We start from the raw sequence: 17,954 nt of genomic DNA on the forward strand, positions 1-17,954 counted from the left end.
ACAATTAAGGAAGAAATGGGTCTAAAAGAAACTGTGACCGACTGCATAGATAGAAAACAGCTTATATGGTATGGGCATGTTCAAAGAATGCCAGAAGAAAGACTACCAAAGAAAGTAGCAAAATGGATACCACCGGAACACAGGAAACGAGGAAGACCAAAGAAATCGTGGATGGAAGGAGTTCGAAGATCAATGAGCGAACGAGGATTAACAGAGGACGATTGTAATGATAGGACGCGATGGCAATTGGACATCGGACAACGTCGCAGGACGTTCTAACCCGAATCTATATAAATGAAACGAAATTAACACAGGCAATGGACAAGTAGTTGATTTTGGATTAAAGACAACAAGAAAATTAAAACTAACTTGGTACATGGAATTTAAAAGGTAAAGTTTGATAAAAATGGTCTATTCAGTTTAGCAATCGCTAGAGCTATGAGAATAAAAGACAGCAGCTAATCTCTAACTGTATTTAGTCCAGAAAGCCACTGCGCATCCGCTAGAAAAAATATTCAGATTCGGATTTTTTGCACAATCTCAAAAAGGACCCCTTTTAACAAATTTGCATGTTGCCAGGACCAAAAGTGGGTCAAAAATTTTTTAAACGTTTTTTTCTCCTAAATTTTTTTTTAAACAGAAAAGGTCTTTAGTGACTTTTCTTTAAAGTTGATAGTTTTTGACATATAAGCGATTAAAAATTGAAAAATTGCGAAATCGGCCATTTTTAACCTTCAAAAACTATGTGAAAAACTTAAAATTTTAATATTGCCAAGGTAGGTAGATATTCTTTAAACATCGATTGATGAAATCCCGAAGAGTTTTTTGCAATACAATATTCAAAACTCCCTTGTTTTTTAATTGCAAATCAAGCGTGCGCGACACTATTTTCCACCGACAGTATGGTGCAAATGAAAGGAATAAATTCATTATTTCGTAAACCGGCGACTTTAAGGAAAAATCCTGAAACAGGTCGATTTTTATTTTTAAGTTATGATATTGTGGCATATATGGTTTACTAGTGACGTCGTCCATCTGGGCGTGATGACGTAATCGATGATTTTTTTAAATGAGAGTATGGGTCGTGTGCTAACTCATTTGCAAGGTTCTTCAATTATCTATTCAGCAATATAAACATTTATATAATTATTTATACAGGGTGTCCTTCTACTTCTTTTTTTGTCAAATAATTTAATTTAATAAAATTTTTTTGGACACAATGTATAAATAATTATGTACATGTTTACATTACTGAATAGAGAATTAAAGGACGTTTCAAATGAGCTACCACACGACACATATTCTCATTTAAAAAAATCATCGATTACGTCATCACGCCCAGACGGATGACGTCACTAGTATACCATATATGCCACAATATCAAAACTTAAAAATAAAAATCGACTTGTGTCGGGTTTTTTCCTTAAAGTCGCCGGTTTATGAAATAACGAATTTATTCCTTTCATTTGCACCATACTGTATACACATGCAACGCTGCAACGGTGGAAAATAGTGTCGCGCACGCGTGATTAGAAATTAAAAAACAAAGTAGTTTTGAATACTGTATTGCAAAAAACTCTTCGGGATTTCATCAATCGATGTTTAAAGAATATCTACCTATCTTGGCAATATTAAACTTTTAAGTGTTTCACATAGTTTTTGAAGGTTAAAAATGGCCGATTTCGCAATTTTTCAATTTTTAATCGCTTATATGTCAAAAACTATCAACTATAGAGAAAAGTCACTAAAGACCTTTTCTGTTTGGAATGATCCAAAAAACCTAAAAAAACTTTGTTCCATGCAAAAAAAATAATAACAAAAAAAAACGTTTAAAAAATTTTTGACCCACTTTTGGTCCTGGCAACATGCAAATTTGTTAAAAGGGGTCCTTTTTGAGTAAGATTGTGCAAAAAATCCGAATCGGAATATTTTTCCTAGCGGATGCGCAGTGGCTTTCTGGACTAATTAGTGAATTGAATTTACAAATAATAGGTATGTACAGTAATTTTATTATGATTTTAGGTTTTTAAATCTTACAATGCATTTACCTACAATTAGCTATACATAATTAATAAACACTTCGTTACAACTTTCAAGAACTTCTCCCAGCTAGCTTTTAGAGCCGAATTGGTCCTAAAAACAAAGAAATGTATTGGTATAAAAATTATAACTTACATACAGTTGAGTCCAGGGTTTTTACCCGTGCGTCATTAATACCTGGCGAGATAAAACACATATTTTTTATCTAGCATCATTGTTTTCACGCATGAAACTAAAGACAAACCAGCTACCGCCTGTTATTAAGTAAAGGCACATGTTATTTTTATGAACGCTCTAGACTCGGTACATTATTTACTTACTTGTCACTGTCAGTTTGTTGGATTTTTGGTGTTTTTTGTCATATTTTTGCATTTAGAAGTTATTTACATATATTACACAAACAGTTGTTTTCACAACTAATTTTATATTGGAGTTCGAAATTTTATGTTAAGTGTATTTTATTTTGTCATTAATTTACATACAAAGTTAACCTCGTTCACAGTTAGGAATGGTTTTGTTTAAGTTTCCGCAAAAGTTAAATAAAGAATAAAAAGAAAATATTTGATTATCAAGTACTTATATTATAACCTGTAACAAATATTTAATACCATTAATGATATTAAAACAATTTATTAAGCTACTTCAAATGTTTGGTTCAGAGCTGTAACTCTGAACCAAAATTTTAAAGCAAAACTAACATTTTACTCTAAATATTTATACTACTGCTAAATATTTATTTAATAACGTCAAATTTTATAATATAATCCGTGGTCGGAGCAGTAGCCACTTTCTGTCACTTGCTGTTGGATGAAATAGATTTCCGACTTGTGTCGAATGCTTTAAATGGTGACGCACGGGTAAAGAATCATGAACTCAACTGTAAATAGACAACTAATATATTATTTATAGTATACAGGGATCAGCGCACTAATAACCGGCAAAGTAATGCAAAAGATGGAAAACATAATACATTGTGAAATAAAAAGAGATGAAACTAGTAGGGTGGAAATTATCATATAAACGTATAAATTAACATTACATTAACATTAGTTTCCCACCTTTAGATGTATAAGAGGAATATGAGAACTGTCAGTGTGACAGGAGAATTTTATATAATACTCCTCTCACAGCTAAAGGTGGGAAACTATGTAATGTAATATTAATTTATATGTTTATATCGATAATTTCCACCTCTACTAGTTTCATCTCTTTTTAGTTCACAATGCATTATGTTTTCCATCTTTTGCGTTCCCAAGTAGCAATTTGTCGACGCGACAACGTTGTCTACCGCGTGGCAACGTTTTCTTACAACGTTGTTATTGCCTAGAAGACGACCCTATTCTGCACTGATTTGGTGGACGATTTTTGAGTTGTCTTGACGTTGCCTAGGCAACCTCCTGTTTAAGCAACATCGCTTCGTAAGCGTTACATAAGACAACTGAAGCGACTATAAAAAGCACCTGCGCGTGCAATGGTTGCTCAAGGAGTCAGACTAGTTATGTTTTTTTACCTATATTTTTAACACCTGTATGGTGAATGCGAATACCAAAAAGTAAACTGTTTTGGCATCGTATTGGGTATTTAAATTTATATAAATAGATAAAGGACTTATTACCTGATGTGAAATTTATAAACGCATCTCAGATTACCGTCAAATATGGATATTTCACCTTTAAAAAACACACGCGCTCCTTTTTTTTATGACATTTTTGACAAAAAATATGCAAATTTAAAAAATCAAATTTTAATATAAAAGTCATAATTTATGTTAAAGATGTTCTGTATAAATTTAATGTATTGATGGTGCTTTTAAAGGTATCAGAAAATGCCTGCATTTTTTATATTCTGTGTTTTCATTTTCTTTACATCCCAAAAATCTCAAGTAAAACCAAAATGGCGCATTAAACAATATTACCAATATTACTAAAAAATACCTTATTACCAACCTTAGACGGATAGAAGTCCAATCGCCAACCAAACCCGGCCGCGCCGACTATCAAAACCATTTTAGAACGCACCCTCTTATTGGGTGACAGAGGTCATGTGACCAGTGTCAAAAGTGTATTATTCTCCTTAACAGCGTTGCCACATTTAGTAGATTTCTACTTTTTTGATAGATTTTTGATATTTTTTAAAAAATTCAGTAATCAATATTTTTTAGTAGATTTTTGGTATATTTCAACAGAATTTGATCCATTTTTTTCGAATCATGAGGAAACTATAATAGGTATTTTTGAAAAATTTAAACGCAGAATGAAATACTGCATTATTTAGAAAAACCTAAACGTTTCTTTTGAACAAGATATTTGGAATTAAAAGTCACACTAATTTTTTTCTTTTTTCACCTCCGTAACTCATTAAAATAAACATTATAGAAGTTTTAAGGGACTTTCGGTTCTCGGTAATAACGTAATATTTCTTTCTGCGTTTAAATTTTTCAAAAATACTTATTAGTTTTCTAAGGATTCGCAAAAAATGAAAACATTTAATATACATTGAACATTTTAACAGACGACATTTTGCGCCTATCCCCTTAAGTTAGCTGTTGTTTTTATTATAAAAAATCCCAAATTTATCCCAAAAATCCTTAAGTATATTTCAGTTTTTGATTTAGTAGATTTTAGCTAAAAAATGGTAATTACCAGTTGGTGGTTTGGAATAATTAATTTTCCAATTTTGTGGAATTCCTCTTGGGACATTTAGGACGGATGTGCATATCACTGTATTACTGTATTTACATGGCCTAAAAAGAATCTCCTGATTTTGTGAAAACAAAACTACTGAAAGAGTAAAAACTGACCTGGCAACCCTGTCTGCCAAAGCTGATACAAAGATTAAAAGGTTATCAAATCTCAAATCTGCTGATAAAACAATGGAATGGAAACCAGCTATTAAAAAAACAAATAAATAGGTTGTTAAATAAATCGAAAATTTCCATCAAAATAAAATATATAATAATAAGAAAAAATAAGGTTATAAACGAAATTCTTTTTCTCCTCTGGAAGTTGCCGCAAACGTGTCACACCTCTAGAACAGCACCTAGGGTCGTGACGTGACAAACAACTACTCAACTCTTACAGAGTCGGCCAGGGCGTAAATTAGTTAAGCATTATAACATTTTTAAGTCGTTGCGATTGTTGAAAAAACTGAACTGTGATATGTAGTTGTCACAATGGTAATAAATTAGTTGCCCGTATAACTAAAACTAAAGGTATTACTTAACGTTGTAACATCGTAATGTCAGTCGGGGTAGGGGACGTTGGCCGAAACAACTGAAAATACTCCTGGACAACGTTGTAGTCAGTGCATTTGTTTGTACTGACAACTAATGCGTCGAAAAATTGCTATTTGGGTTATTTTACCAGTTATTAGCGTGCTCATATAGCTGTATAGCTAGAGTGTCAGGATTTATCTTAGAATATTTCCATACTGTTTAATATCTGAAGTCTCGCCTGAAGTACTACTGTATGGTTCATGCAGACTACTTAAAAATAGTTCTGGACCTCGGAGGTAAACTACACTATGTCAACATGTGTGTTTTTTTGAGCAAGTTTTTTTAATTCACTTGTTTTATTAGTTGGATTATAGAAATTGATTATATATTATCAGTAAAATATAGATGTATTGTCATTATCAACCCATTAGGGCATGTGTCAGATTTTTATTAACATTCTGGGCTCTAAACTGTGTTGCAAACACACGCTAAACACAGTTGCTCGAAATGGCATAGTGTAGTTCACCTCCAAGGTCCAGAGTTGAATATAGTATAAAAAGGATAAGTGCACCGTAAGGAAAAAGTGCACTAAGGAGATCCTCTCTCCTGTGGGCGTATTTAGCAAACAGCAGGTCGACACTGGGGATGGAATCATCTAAAATGATCCAGTAAGAAGAATGGTTCTTGATAGACACATTGAGAAGATGAGTGAGTGATTTCGAAGAAGACATGAGAAATATGGAAATGTGCTTTTAAAAATGAACAAGTTTTAAAATTTTGCAAAATACAACATTCTTACCTGAGGGGATCAATATCACCAGCTATTTGTCCATAAGCTATTAAAAACTGTTCAAAATCGTGAGATGACCATAAACTCTGTTTAAAGTATTCTACAATTTGGGATAAGTCTACAAAAAAGTTCTTCATATCCCTGGATCTATGGAGAGTTGTTGCTAAAGTTAAGAGAGCTCTATTGTACAGTTTAAAATTAGACTCTAAGTCTGCATAACTCTTTTGGAGTAATTTAGGCTTTAGGTGGACTAGTACCAAGCTAAAAATTATAATGTAGAGCAATAACAAATTATGATTTCTACTCAACAGTACAAATAATATGGCCAGTATTTTTTAGTAAAAAAATTGAGTCGAGATCTATTTATATGAAACAACGTTATATACCGTTCCTTCAGATTGTGTAGCCATGATATTCTATGTATCCCTATGCTTCTCTTTCCTTAGATCTTTTACTGCATATTCAGTTAAAGCAAATTGTAACACTCTCCACAGGGCCCCCGCTACCATATGTGCAAAGTGTGCAATGCACACGGGCGCCATCCTTTAGGGGCGCCAACACCAAGGGTCAAAAATTGCAAAAATATTTACAAAAAAAATCAAAAGAAAAAATTAATTTTAAAATAAAAGTTGAGAAATTAAATAGTTCAGTTTTACTTTGTTTGGATGATATTATTAGTCTTTCTATAGATATAAAATAAAAAATCACGCTAAAAAATAACAAACGCCCATTCCGTAGACAAAAATGTAGATAAGAAATACCTAACTCCTAACTATTTTATGCCCTATTTAAGTGTAACAAGATGGTCCAGCAGAATTGATTCAATAAACCCCTTAAACTTTATTCAATTAAGATTTGCTATGGTGTTGCAATGGTGTTATTTCTTCCTATTTTGCTTTATTTGAAGCACCTACCTACCTACCTTCAAAAAAATAAATAAAAAACATTATCTTAAGCCTTAAGGGGCGCCAAAATCCTTTTTTGCACACAGGCGCCAGTAGTTCTTACGGGGGCCCTGACTCTCCACATATAATTTGTCCGAGATTTTCCAATGTTCTTGTTTTGATTGTATTTAAAAGTCTTTTCTTATTATAGGATATTTACTACATGCAATCAATACATAAAAATTATAAGCATGTTTGTTGCTTGTTCAGAGGGGTGTATGTATAAATTTGGATTTGTTATCCAGTGATAACAAAGACTCCACTAGTCTCTTAAATTATTGAACTGTGCCCTGGAAGGGTAAGTGCTTCACTGCACTGCACCACACTTCACGGCTGTTTAGAACCTATATGGAGCTCCAATGGTTTGTGCCTCTTCAGTCTCTGAGTCTGCTCACTATTATCTAGCAGGTTCAGTGCAAGATTATTTGGGTGGTTTTCTAATTTTACCAAATAGCGGCTGCTGTATTCACTCACTATCTCCTTAACTGTGGCTACTTTGAGATCGTCTCGGATTTCTCTGTTTGGTATAAACCAAGGTGCATTTGTTATGGTCCGTAGTACCTTCGACTGGAAGCGTTCCAATATCTCTATGTTTGAGTTTGCAGCCGTACCCCATAGTTGTATACCATATGTCCATATTGGTTTTAAGGCTCCTTTATACACCAATAATTTGTTTTTTAAACTAAGTTTTGACTGTCTTCCCAATAGCCAGTAGTATTTGCTGAGTTTCAAGCCAAGTTGTTTTCTTTTGTTAAAAATGTGCTTTCTCCAGGTCAGTCCTTTGTCCAAGTGCATCCCTGAATACTTAACGCTGTCAGATTGAGGCAGATCTTGTCCATTTAGTGTAACAGGTGGCACTGTACCTCTGCATTTGGTAAATGTATTTAAAAGTTGCATTTCTTTATTCATCCTTCACAGAATCTCTGATTTGTGACATGTTTTGTCCACAATATTTTCAGAATTCTTCTACACACTCACAACTCAAATTATTATAGTTTTTTCATTGATGTCACACTCAAGGTCCAAGCTTCCATTCCATAAAACGAAGTCTAGAAAATATAGCACTTCTCCAACCTAACTCTTAGCTCCACCTTTAAATCTCTTGTGCAGAGCACTCTTCTTATTTTGTTGAAACTTGCTCTAGCCTTTTATATTCTGATTTGCTAAGGCACACTACACAATATTTGTCACATTATTGCTTCTACCTCTATATATGTCTATACACCATAAGTATTCTGATGGATAAATTACAATGCACATAACACAATCCAAATATTTATACAGTTCATTTCATGAATATATGACTGTTTTCGATTGTCAATAAAGTAGTCCAAGTAATGAAGCTTAAAATAGGACAAAACCTCGCAATTTTTACAGAATGGATCGATTTGCTTGAAAATTTGAGAATAAGTAGTGAAAATATCTATTTCCAAAAATAAAAAACAAGTCTCCAGCTCAAAAATTAAGTGACTTTTAATGAAAAGAATGTCAGTCCGTATTTTTTTCAGCAAAAAGTGATCTGAAACAACCCCTTAATCACCACCCTAATTAAAATTAGTCAATGACCTGATTTAGTCTTGTTTATTTATGTATTATTAATAGTTTCTAGAAGTTTCATCGGCTTAGAATGATTAGTTTAAAATAAAAATGGAGAGCGAATAACGAGTTTTTGTAGTTTGGTAAAAAATGTCTTTTTCTTCAGAATAGAAAGATTAGCATCAGAGATACGAAAAAATATTTAAATATGAAATTGTAGCTTATTTAATTCCCAAGAACTTGGTTAGCAAAAAATTTTTCTATGACAAAAATTGAGTGAGCTATTGACAATTAAAACTTGAAATAACATGCAAAAACCACCTTTAGCAACCCTTTCAAAGTCACCTCTTTCTGTGACTGAGAATTTTAAAAGGATTTAATTTTAATAAGCTTATAGATCTTGTAAAATCCTACAAAATTCTTTTTTACCAAGCTTTCTAAGATAAAAAATGAAAAAGTTATGGCTAAAAAATCAACACATTTTTTTGAAAATAAAAGGAGAAATCCAATTGGAAGCATAATAATGTAAGTTAGCGGTGTTTTTAGTCATTGGCCTTATTTACTCTTCTTTATTTATGTATTATTAATAGATTCTAGAAGTTTGCCTAGCTTAGAATGATTAGTTTTTAAAAAACTGAAGTTTAAAGCGAATATCGAATTTTTGTAATTAGGTAAAAAAAGCCATTCTCTTCAGAATAGAAAGATTAGCATCAGAGATACAAAAAAGTGTTTAAATATGAAATTGTAGATTATTTAACTCCCAAGAACCCGGTTCGAAAAAAAAATTTCTACAGCAAAAATTGAGTAAATCGTAAAATGGGTATACCATCGAAAAACATTGATTTTTCAGATATAAAACTAACACTTTCGATTGCGAATAAATCGAAAACTATTAATTTTATCAGAAAAATGTATAGAACGTTTTTTGCTTAGAATGAACGTTTTATCAACTTTTGCCGTCCAAATATAATAAAAAATTTCCACCCCCGAGATGGGATGGCAACCACCCCCATGGTAAAAGCGCCTTGTGGAGTCATATAGATTTTGATTCTTGGACTATCCACTACTTATGCTCAAATTTTCAAGCAAATCAAGAATTTCGAGGTGAAAAGCTTCAATTCCTGGACTATAACCAATATTTTACCGAGAAACAACAAGAACTACAGAAGTAAATTGCTCTATACTAAATTTACAATCAATATGCAGTATTTACAAATCATGTATATTATACATTGTAAATTATGATTCGGGAGTGCTCCTATAAGTATTTAACGTGTCTTGGTTTGTTTATTTCTACATCTTGATTGTAAATTTAGTATGATAATTCTAATAAAAAGGATTTAAGTACGGTCAGTTTGACATAATTTAGTACTGATTGTAATTTCAAAGAGTGTGTTTGTGTATTGAAGCCAAAAATTAAGGATTCAAAAATTAAGAATAAGAATCCTGAATTTTGTTTTTTTACTACTAACTGAATATTAGATTAAATAAATGTACAAAATTTCATGACTTACAAATTGGGAGAATTTACTATTGTGTAATTCAGCATATTGGACCATTTAAATAGTTAATTTCCTACTGAATTCAAAACAGTTGTATATTCATGGAATATACTGTACTGAAGCATATTTGAGGGTCCTAGTAACAAAGTCGGCAATCTCCATCATTTTGACTTTTGAGTAAACCGCAAAACAATGATACGCCTTTATTTTAGGTGATATCGAAACAAATATACATAGTTTAATTTATAAGACAATGGCAAATGACAGCAAATAGTGAAGAAACTTTACCTAAATTGTTAACAATTTTTGTTTTAAATTGAAAAAAATAATGGAGAATTCCGGTTTTGATACTAAAAGGTGTATATTGCGGGTTTTGATACTAAAATTCGGCAAGAAAATAATTAAAGGTTGTTATGTCACCTTGAAGAGTTTTGCAGATAATTTTAATTATGATAGCTCAAAAAAAAAACAGCAACATTTTGTTTTCAAAATTACAATAACCACTCCAGCCGATTCCTAGTGGTATATCACATGGTGGCTGCGAGGATTCTCATTGGTCAAAGAAGGATATTGCCGACTTTGATTCTAAACCGTTCATGGAGATTGCCGTGTTTGATTCTTAGGCAATTTATATGCTATTTTATAGGCGGATAATGCCATTTTTGATTATAATTCTCTTCATTTTTGCATAGTGTTTTAAAATACGAATGATTTGATGTAACTAACTCAATTTTGGTAAAAAGTGGAGATTGCTGACTATGTTACTAGGACCCTCATTTATGTAGGTATAAAAAAGTTCACAGGGAAAAAATTTTAAAAATCAATAGAAAAAGTAAAATGTATTTAAAAAACAAAAAATTTACATAGCATAAGCTTTAATAATTGTATTTCCTAGATCAAGTAACTGAATATATTCAGAACCACCATCTTGTAAGCGAAAACTAACAGATCCCAGCTTTTCTCCTATGAGAGCTTTTTGCTTATCATTAAACTCGTCACAGTTAATAAGTTTTTCATTGAGTTGCTCCAAAATTTGTGATGCTGCATAAGCTTCCAACATTAATTTTTGTATAAAATTTTCTATGTTATTATAGTCTACCAAATTCTTGCAAACAGATAAAAATTCATCAAGCCAGTTAGTGGGTACAACTCCTGTAACTTCAAGTACACTCTCAACATCTATTTTTTCTTGTGTACCCTTCAGTTTAGCACAACTCTGCAAACACGTAATAGCTCTTCTCATATCTCCCCCACTAGTTTCTACAAGACCATTTAAAGCATCGTCATCACACTGAACTCCCTCTTCTTTACAAATTAAAGTTAATCTTTCAAATATCATGCTTTCGTTTAACGGTTTAAACCTAAATTTAGTACATCTAGATGTCAATGGTTCTATTATTCTGGACACATAATTACAAATTAAACAAAATCTTGTGGTCCTTGTCTCTTTCTCCATAGTTCTACGTAGGGCAGCTTGAGCAGCATGTGTCATTGAATCTGCTTCATCTAATATCACTATTTTAAACGGTGGACATGGTTTGCCATCTGGTCTGGTGCCACTAGCAGTTAATTGGGCAAATGTCTTTACTTTATCTCTAATCACCTGAATACCTCTTTCATCAGATGCATTTAGTTCAAGGATTCTTTCTTTATAGATGTCACCAAAGAGTTGTCTTGCTGCTGCTAAAATGGTACTTGTTTTACCAGTACCCGGAGGGCCATAGAAAAGTAAATTCGGTAAATCTGCACCTGATATACACTGTTCAAGAACTGCAACTGCCTCACTTTGTTCAACTACATCAGCTACTGTTTTCGGTCTGTATTTTTCTACCCATGGTACAGATTTTGGTTTCTTTACAGACTTTGATGTTCCACTCTTGGAGGCAGGCTCTCCTAATTTTCCAGACTTTAAAAATGAATGCATAGTAATTATTTAAAAAGATGTTTATTTTTATTTCCAATTGACAAGAAATTAAGGCGGGAAATGTATTTTTTAGGAATAGAATGTCACTTTCTTCTACTTTCTGGTACGTAACCACAATCTAACTACGCATTTAAGCAAACAGCAAATTCACCGAACAGTTATGTCGTAGGATATTAGAACACACCGAAGATATTGAAATAGATAAAAATCATTTTAAGAATAACAGAAAAACTCTAGCAATAAGTATTATCCAAATTATATAAAGATAATATTACAATTATAAAAAATAACTACCATAAATATTGAAAAATAAAACTGCTACGCCCATGAATCCCTGACATTGAATGTCAAACATTCACTCCTAACTAGCTAACTTCATACTAATAAGAAAGAAAGCTGTCCTCATCTATATTGGACAAAATCCATAGAGAATAAAAGTCATAAAAGATCGACTTCCAAAATTGCCTCTTGATAAACATATACGTAAAATACAATAGAGTTAACATATTTTTATAAACGAATATTAAATGAAACAACTTAGAAACTTACTGTTTATGTTCTCTTTCTTTATCCATTAATACTTTTAAATCTCTTAACTCAAATAAAAATTCTCTATCCATTTCTAAATCATTATATTCTGTACCTGCAAAAGAAACATTACCAATATGTTCAGCTGTGTAAGTCTTTGACATAAATTTTGTTTTAATAATTGAAAGCCACGCTGGAACAATGTTTTAACACCAAATCAGATTTTGTCGACAACTTGAGAAAAACATGTAATAATTGACCATTAAAAAAAAAGGAATCTTTAGGAGCGTAATATGATAGACTATAGGATGAATAAAGTCTCGTAACATTCCCAATGATCGGCAGTACATTATTTTGCGCATACAGGGTGATTGATTAGTAGGGTAAAGCTCAATAGCTCCGCTATAGTAATAGATAGCAATAAAAGTTAATAACAAAAATTTTAGCCACCTGTGAGCTTCACATTACAAAATTAGTTAGAATGTTACAGGGTGTTCGATAACACAGTGGCAGACCAAACTTATGTTTTTAAAATGGAACACCCTATATTTTATTTTAAATTCGAAATTATGTTAACTTCTCCATCACAAAAATATAAAGGTTTGTTATGTTATACAGGGTATTTACAAAGTTATAACCAATTTTATATGAAAATCGTAACAAGTTCAACTCCCTGTATAAATAAAAATATGCAAAACAACAATGGTTTATTAATGCCAAATTTTTTAACGTATTGTCAAAATTTTCAAGAATGGTCGATATTGCTAATTTTCTTTATATCAAATACAGGGTGAATCAAAACGCAAGTACATTATTTTCTCAGTAATTTTAAATGGAACACCCTGTATTTTATATCACTATTGAAAAGTACCATTACCGTACTTTAATTTTTAGATAACATTCCCTATGACTAAATTTATTAGTTTTCTAGATATAGTTGGTTCGCTAAACTCAGACGCATCTCGCTAGATATTTTAGTCAATACTTTTTTTGTTTTTTTGGCAAAATTACTAACTATTTAGAAATTATTAACTATTTAGTAATTATTTTTTGCCAATTTTACTAAAATTGGCAAAATTACCGACTAAAATATCTAGAAAGTTGCGTCTGAGTTTAGCGAACAGACTATATTTTCATTTTTCAATGGACCAGTAGCGTGGCCACCCAAATCACCAGAATTTAATAAACTGGACTGATTTTTTTGGGGTAACGTTAATAATGAAGTTTATAAAATACCTCCAACAAGGGATGAGATGAAAAATAGAATACAAAGTGTATTTCGATGTGTTAATTTACAAATGCTCCGTAGAGTAAGTAGCTCATTCAATGATCGTTTTTAGGCATACATAAATGTGTTAGGAGATAATTTTGAACACCTTATGTAATTATATATTAAAAATATTTTATTAAATAAAAGTAGCTTCTAATTTTTTCAAACATGTTTTTTTGCAAAATGTATTACTGATAAATTATGTTTTGTTCTTTATTTGTTACATTGTTACATTTACATACAAAAGTAGTGTTTAATTGTCTTCACAAAATATTGTATTTTGTGTTTGTGTTTTTTTGTAAAATTTATTACTAATTTTCTTTGTTTATTTGTTGCATTTACATAAAAAGATAGTTTTTAATTGTTTCAAAAATGTTGCATGTAGTGGTTGTGTTTTTGTTTGTAAAATGTATTACTAATAAATTATTTTTATTTCTTTATTTGCTACAGTGTTACATTGATTACCGGATTGATAATCGGTAATCTTCAATTGTCAATTCAGTCATGGCTTACTTAAAATTAAGATAAATTTAAACACCTAAAATAATTTGCTCTGAAAAATGAAAGTATTTCGAAAACTAATAAATTTGGGCATAGGGAATGTTATATAAAAATTAAAGTACGTTAATGTTACTTTTCAATAATGATATAAAATACAGGGTGTTCCATTTAACATTACTGAGAAAATAATGTACTTGCGTTTTGACTCACCCTGTATTTGATATAAAGAAAATTAGCAATATCAATAATTCTTAAAAATTTTGACAATAAATAAAAAAATATGGCATTAATAAACCATTGCTGTTGTGCTTATTTTTATTTATACAGGGAGTTGAACTTGCTACGATTTTCATACAAAATTGGTTATAACTTTGTAAATACCCTGTATAACATTACAAACCTTTATATTTTTGTGATGGAGTAGTTAACAGGATTTCGAATATAAAATAAAATATAGGGTGTTCCATTTAAAAAAATATAAGTTAGGTCTGCCACTGCGTTATCGAACACCCTGTAACATTCTAACTAATTTTGTAATGTGAAGCTCAAAGGTGGCTAAAATTTTTGATATTAACTTTTATTGCTATCTATTACTATAGCGGAGCTATTGAGCTTTACCCTACTAATCAATCACCCTGTATAGAACATTGTTCCATGGAAAACCCACATATAAAACTATTGGCAGTTAAAACGTTGTTCCACCATAGCATTCAATTAAATATGTAAAGTTGGTTACCAGTTAAGTGATATGTCCAGTTTTCTATCATTGCTTCACAGCATATCTTAAAATTATTGAAAGACATTTGCTGAACTTTCTTCTTCGATGTTTCAAATCGCATGCATGCTGTAAATACTATACAAGTGTACTTCTTTGCTAGATCTTCGGGGAGGCAAAATGTACTTTTAATATTCTCTGTCGTTATACCAGGTTGTTCTTCAACGGTTTTGAATATTCTCTTCACATTGTCAAATTGTCTTCTAAAAATAGTAGGTGTGAGTATATACAGAGTGTTTCATTGGGAAACGGAAATACTTTAATGGTTAATAGAGGTCACCGAGCCGGTTCTAGATATACTGCATTTTTTGCGCTACTCACTTTTATAACCGAGTTACAGGGTGTTTTATCGATTTAGCTTATTTCTTTTCTAAGTCATAACTTTAGAATCACCCTGTATATTTTTTGATATTTGGTACACCTATGTCTCAGTCAAAACCCAAACGACCGACATACTAACCGTAAGAAAAATCCAGGTCCGGATTAACAAAAAATTATAAAGTAATTGTGACCTTAAGCAACACCCTGTATATTCAAATTTTGAAAATCTGTTTGCATATTTGAAAAGAGCACAAAAAAGTAAGTTTAATGGTTCGCTTCAATTTTTCAATTTTTTAAGAACTCTGACATTAAAAAGCAGATATTATTAACCTTTAGTTATAAATTATTAAAGTTAAAGAATAAATACTCATTTTAAAAATAATCAATACTTATTTAACACATTGGAACGACCCAATCACTAATCACAAGAAAATCCAGGTCCGGAATAACAAAAAAAATATAAAGTAATTGTGACCTTGAAACAACACCCTGTATATTGAAATTTTGAAAATTTGTATGCGTATTTTAAAAGAGCATAAAAAACTGTGTTAAAAGGTGCATGTCAAATTTTGCGCAGATAATTTAATTACAGCAATTTTGAAATCATATTGATTAATTCTGTCAAGGTGACAAGAAGCTGCCAGAAAAATTAAGAACAATCGAAATGTAATTAGAAAATCGATTCGAAATCTTTTAAAACGAACAAGGAAATGGATCGGACAAAATGGCGGGCATTTTGAGAAACTTTTATAGTTTAAATATTTTTAATTTATGTTAAATTGTTCAAAATTTATGTAATTAAATCAACGGCACAAAAAATTAAAATGTACCTTTAATCACAGTTTTTTATGGTCTTTTAAAATGCGCAGACAAATTTTCAAAATTTCAATATATTGGTTCGTCACAATTACTTTTTTTTTTTTGTTAATCCGGACCTGGATTTTCTTGTGATTAGTGATTGGGTCGTTCCAATGTGTTAAATAAGTATTGATACAACTAAAAGTTAATAATACCTGCTTTTTAATGTCACTTAAAAAATTCAAATATAACTTCAAAATTAGAGTCATAAAATTTTCTGGCCGAAAAATTGAAGCGAACCATTAAACTTATTTTTTGTGCTCTTTTCAAAATATGCAAACAGATTTTCAAAATTTGAATATACAGGGTGCTGTTTTAAGGTCACAATTACTTTATAATTTTTTGTTAATCCGGACCTGGATTTTTCTATGCCTAATAGGTTTACGAAATATCAAAAAAATATTCAGGGTGGTTCTAAAGTTATGGCTTAGGAAAGAAATGGGCAAAATCGATAAAACACCCTGTAACTCGGGTATAAAAGTCGGTAGGGCAAAACATGTAGTATATCTAGAACCGGCTCAGTGACCTCTATTCACTGTTAAAGTATTTCCGTTTTCCAATGAAACACCCTGTATAATTTTATTTGTAATAAGCTACCTGCAAGATTTCAAAGGTTTCCCCGTTTTTTCAGCAACTTCATCTAAATCTTTCCTATTTTTCGATGAGAGTTTTTTACCCAATACTTCCCGTACTACCTCATCATCAAATTCGTAATACCTAAAATCAACCATTTTGTTCAATTATGTTTTAACAATATCAATCAATATTACTTTTCAATGAGAAAGAGTCGAGTTTGTGGGTCAATCTGAAATATAAACTGTTCTTGAAGTTTACTTGGGAAGCTTAAAAGTTTTTCGAGAAGTGAATAAGTTCGGTAATGATCCAATACATCACTGGCAATCAGTTCTAGAGAAGCGCCAGTTTGTTGACCTAATCCTTTAATATTTAGCATCGATACTGCTTCACTGGCTGCAAAAAAAATCATCAAGAAAAGTATTTATTTCAACTAAGTTACTAACCAGTGTGCCCGTCTACCCATAATTCATAAATTTCTGGGTCAACTAATGTGTAGTTACTAATAAATACATCAACTTCACTCATATTTTGATGTTTATTACACAATTCATTACGTTTTAATTTAACACAATAAAATAGTTTTAAATATTGTCCTACTTTATTATTTATAGGATAATTTTGACATATAAAAGTAGGGTTAGGTAGATTAAAATACAGAACACCAAAGCCATAAATTCTGTCTAAATCCAGACCCACTACTTTGTGCCGTGTAATTTGAGTTGCCTATGTTAACTTGAATCGGCGAAATGGGAATATAAGTAACAAAGTTTTGCTGTATGTATTAACACCCCCTTTAAAAATTCACATTGTAAGGCATGAATGAATCAAATATGTAAAGTACCTTTTTGTATATTATGTATTTAAAAAGAGTGATATGTACCTATACTGTGTCTTGACTAAAATAAAACAAGGATTAGTATAAAAAAAATCACAAATTTTATTAAATTTGGGAAAGTTTTTGGGTAATTCTTTTCTTAATCATCCACTCTTTTTGCACATTTTATAATTTTAACTTGGTATCAGAGCTGATGGGCAGTATTTCAAAACTTAAATACTTTTTGTAAGTATGTATTTAAAACTTTGGACTTTAGAGTAAGTACAGGGGCGTAACAGAGGCCCCCGCAGCATGAAACTTGCGGGGGCCCCAATACGTCAGGGGCCCCATCTTGTCGTCT

At 31.3% G+C, this 17,954-nt stretch overlaps 2 protein-coding genes across 2 annotated transcripts; both read right to left on the reverse strand.

Annotated features, from left to right (window-relative positions):
* Positions 1–1,989: 1,989 nt before the first annotated feature.
* LOC114326019 (acidic fibroblast growth factor intracellular-binding protein) lies at positions 1,990–17,432 on the reverse strand. Its single transcript, XM_028274209.2, has 7 exons — positions 17,223–17,432; positions 16,974–17,172; positions 16,801–16,920; positions 14,986–15,227; positions 12,500–12,593; positions 6,054–6,305; positions 1,990–2,133 (listed from the first exon to the last, which is right to left on the reverse strand). Exons 1-7 carry the CDS (start codon positions 17,302–17,304, stop codon positions 2,055–2,057), a joined length of 1,068 nt encoding a protein of 355 aa, XP_028130010.2. The 5' UTR covers positions 17,305–17,432; the 3' UTR covers positions 1,990–2,054.
* Positions 10,847–12,222, reverse strand: LOC114326020 (replication factor C subunit 4). The gene has a single exon (XM_028274210.2). It carries the CDS (start codon positions 11,948–11,950, stop codon positions 10,886–10,888), a length of 1,065 nt encoding a protein of 354 aa, XP_028130011.1. The 5' UTR covers positions 11,951–12,222; the 3' UTR covers positions 10,847–10,885.
* Positions 17,433–17,954: the final 522 nt, after the last annotated feature.

The sequence above is a fragment of the Diabrotica virgifera genome, chromosome 3 (assembly GCF_917563875.1).
Source record: "Diabrotica virgifera virgifera chromosome 3, PGI_DIABVI_V3a".
In the NCBI taxonomy this organism is placed as follows: domain Eukaryota; kingdom Metazoa; phylum Arthropoda; class Insecta; order Coleoptera; family Chrysomelidae; genus Diabrotica; species Diabrotica virgifera.

Coding starts and splice junctions, on each gene's coding strand:
- LOC114326020 (XM_028274210.2), bottom strand. CDS start 11,950: ATGCATTCATTTTTAAAGTCTGGAAAATTAGGAGAGCCTGCCTCCAAG.
- LOC114326019 (XM_028274209.2), bottom strand. CDS start 17,304: ATGAGTGAAGTTGATGTATTTATTAGTAACTACACATTAGTTGACCCA. Junction 15,228..16,800: donor AAACCTTTGAAATCTTGCAG/GTAGCTTATTAC, acceptor TACTATTTTTAG/AAGACAATTTGACAATGTGA. Junction 2,134..6,053: donor GGTGATATTGATCCCCTCAG/GTAAGAATGTTG, acceptor CTTTGTTTTTAG/GACCAATTCGGCTCTAAAAG.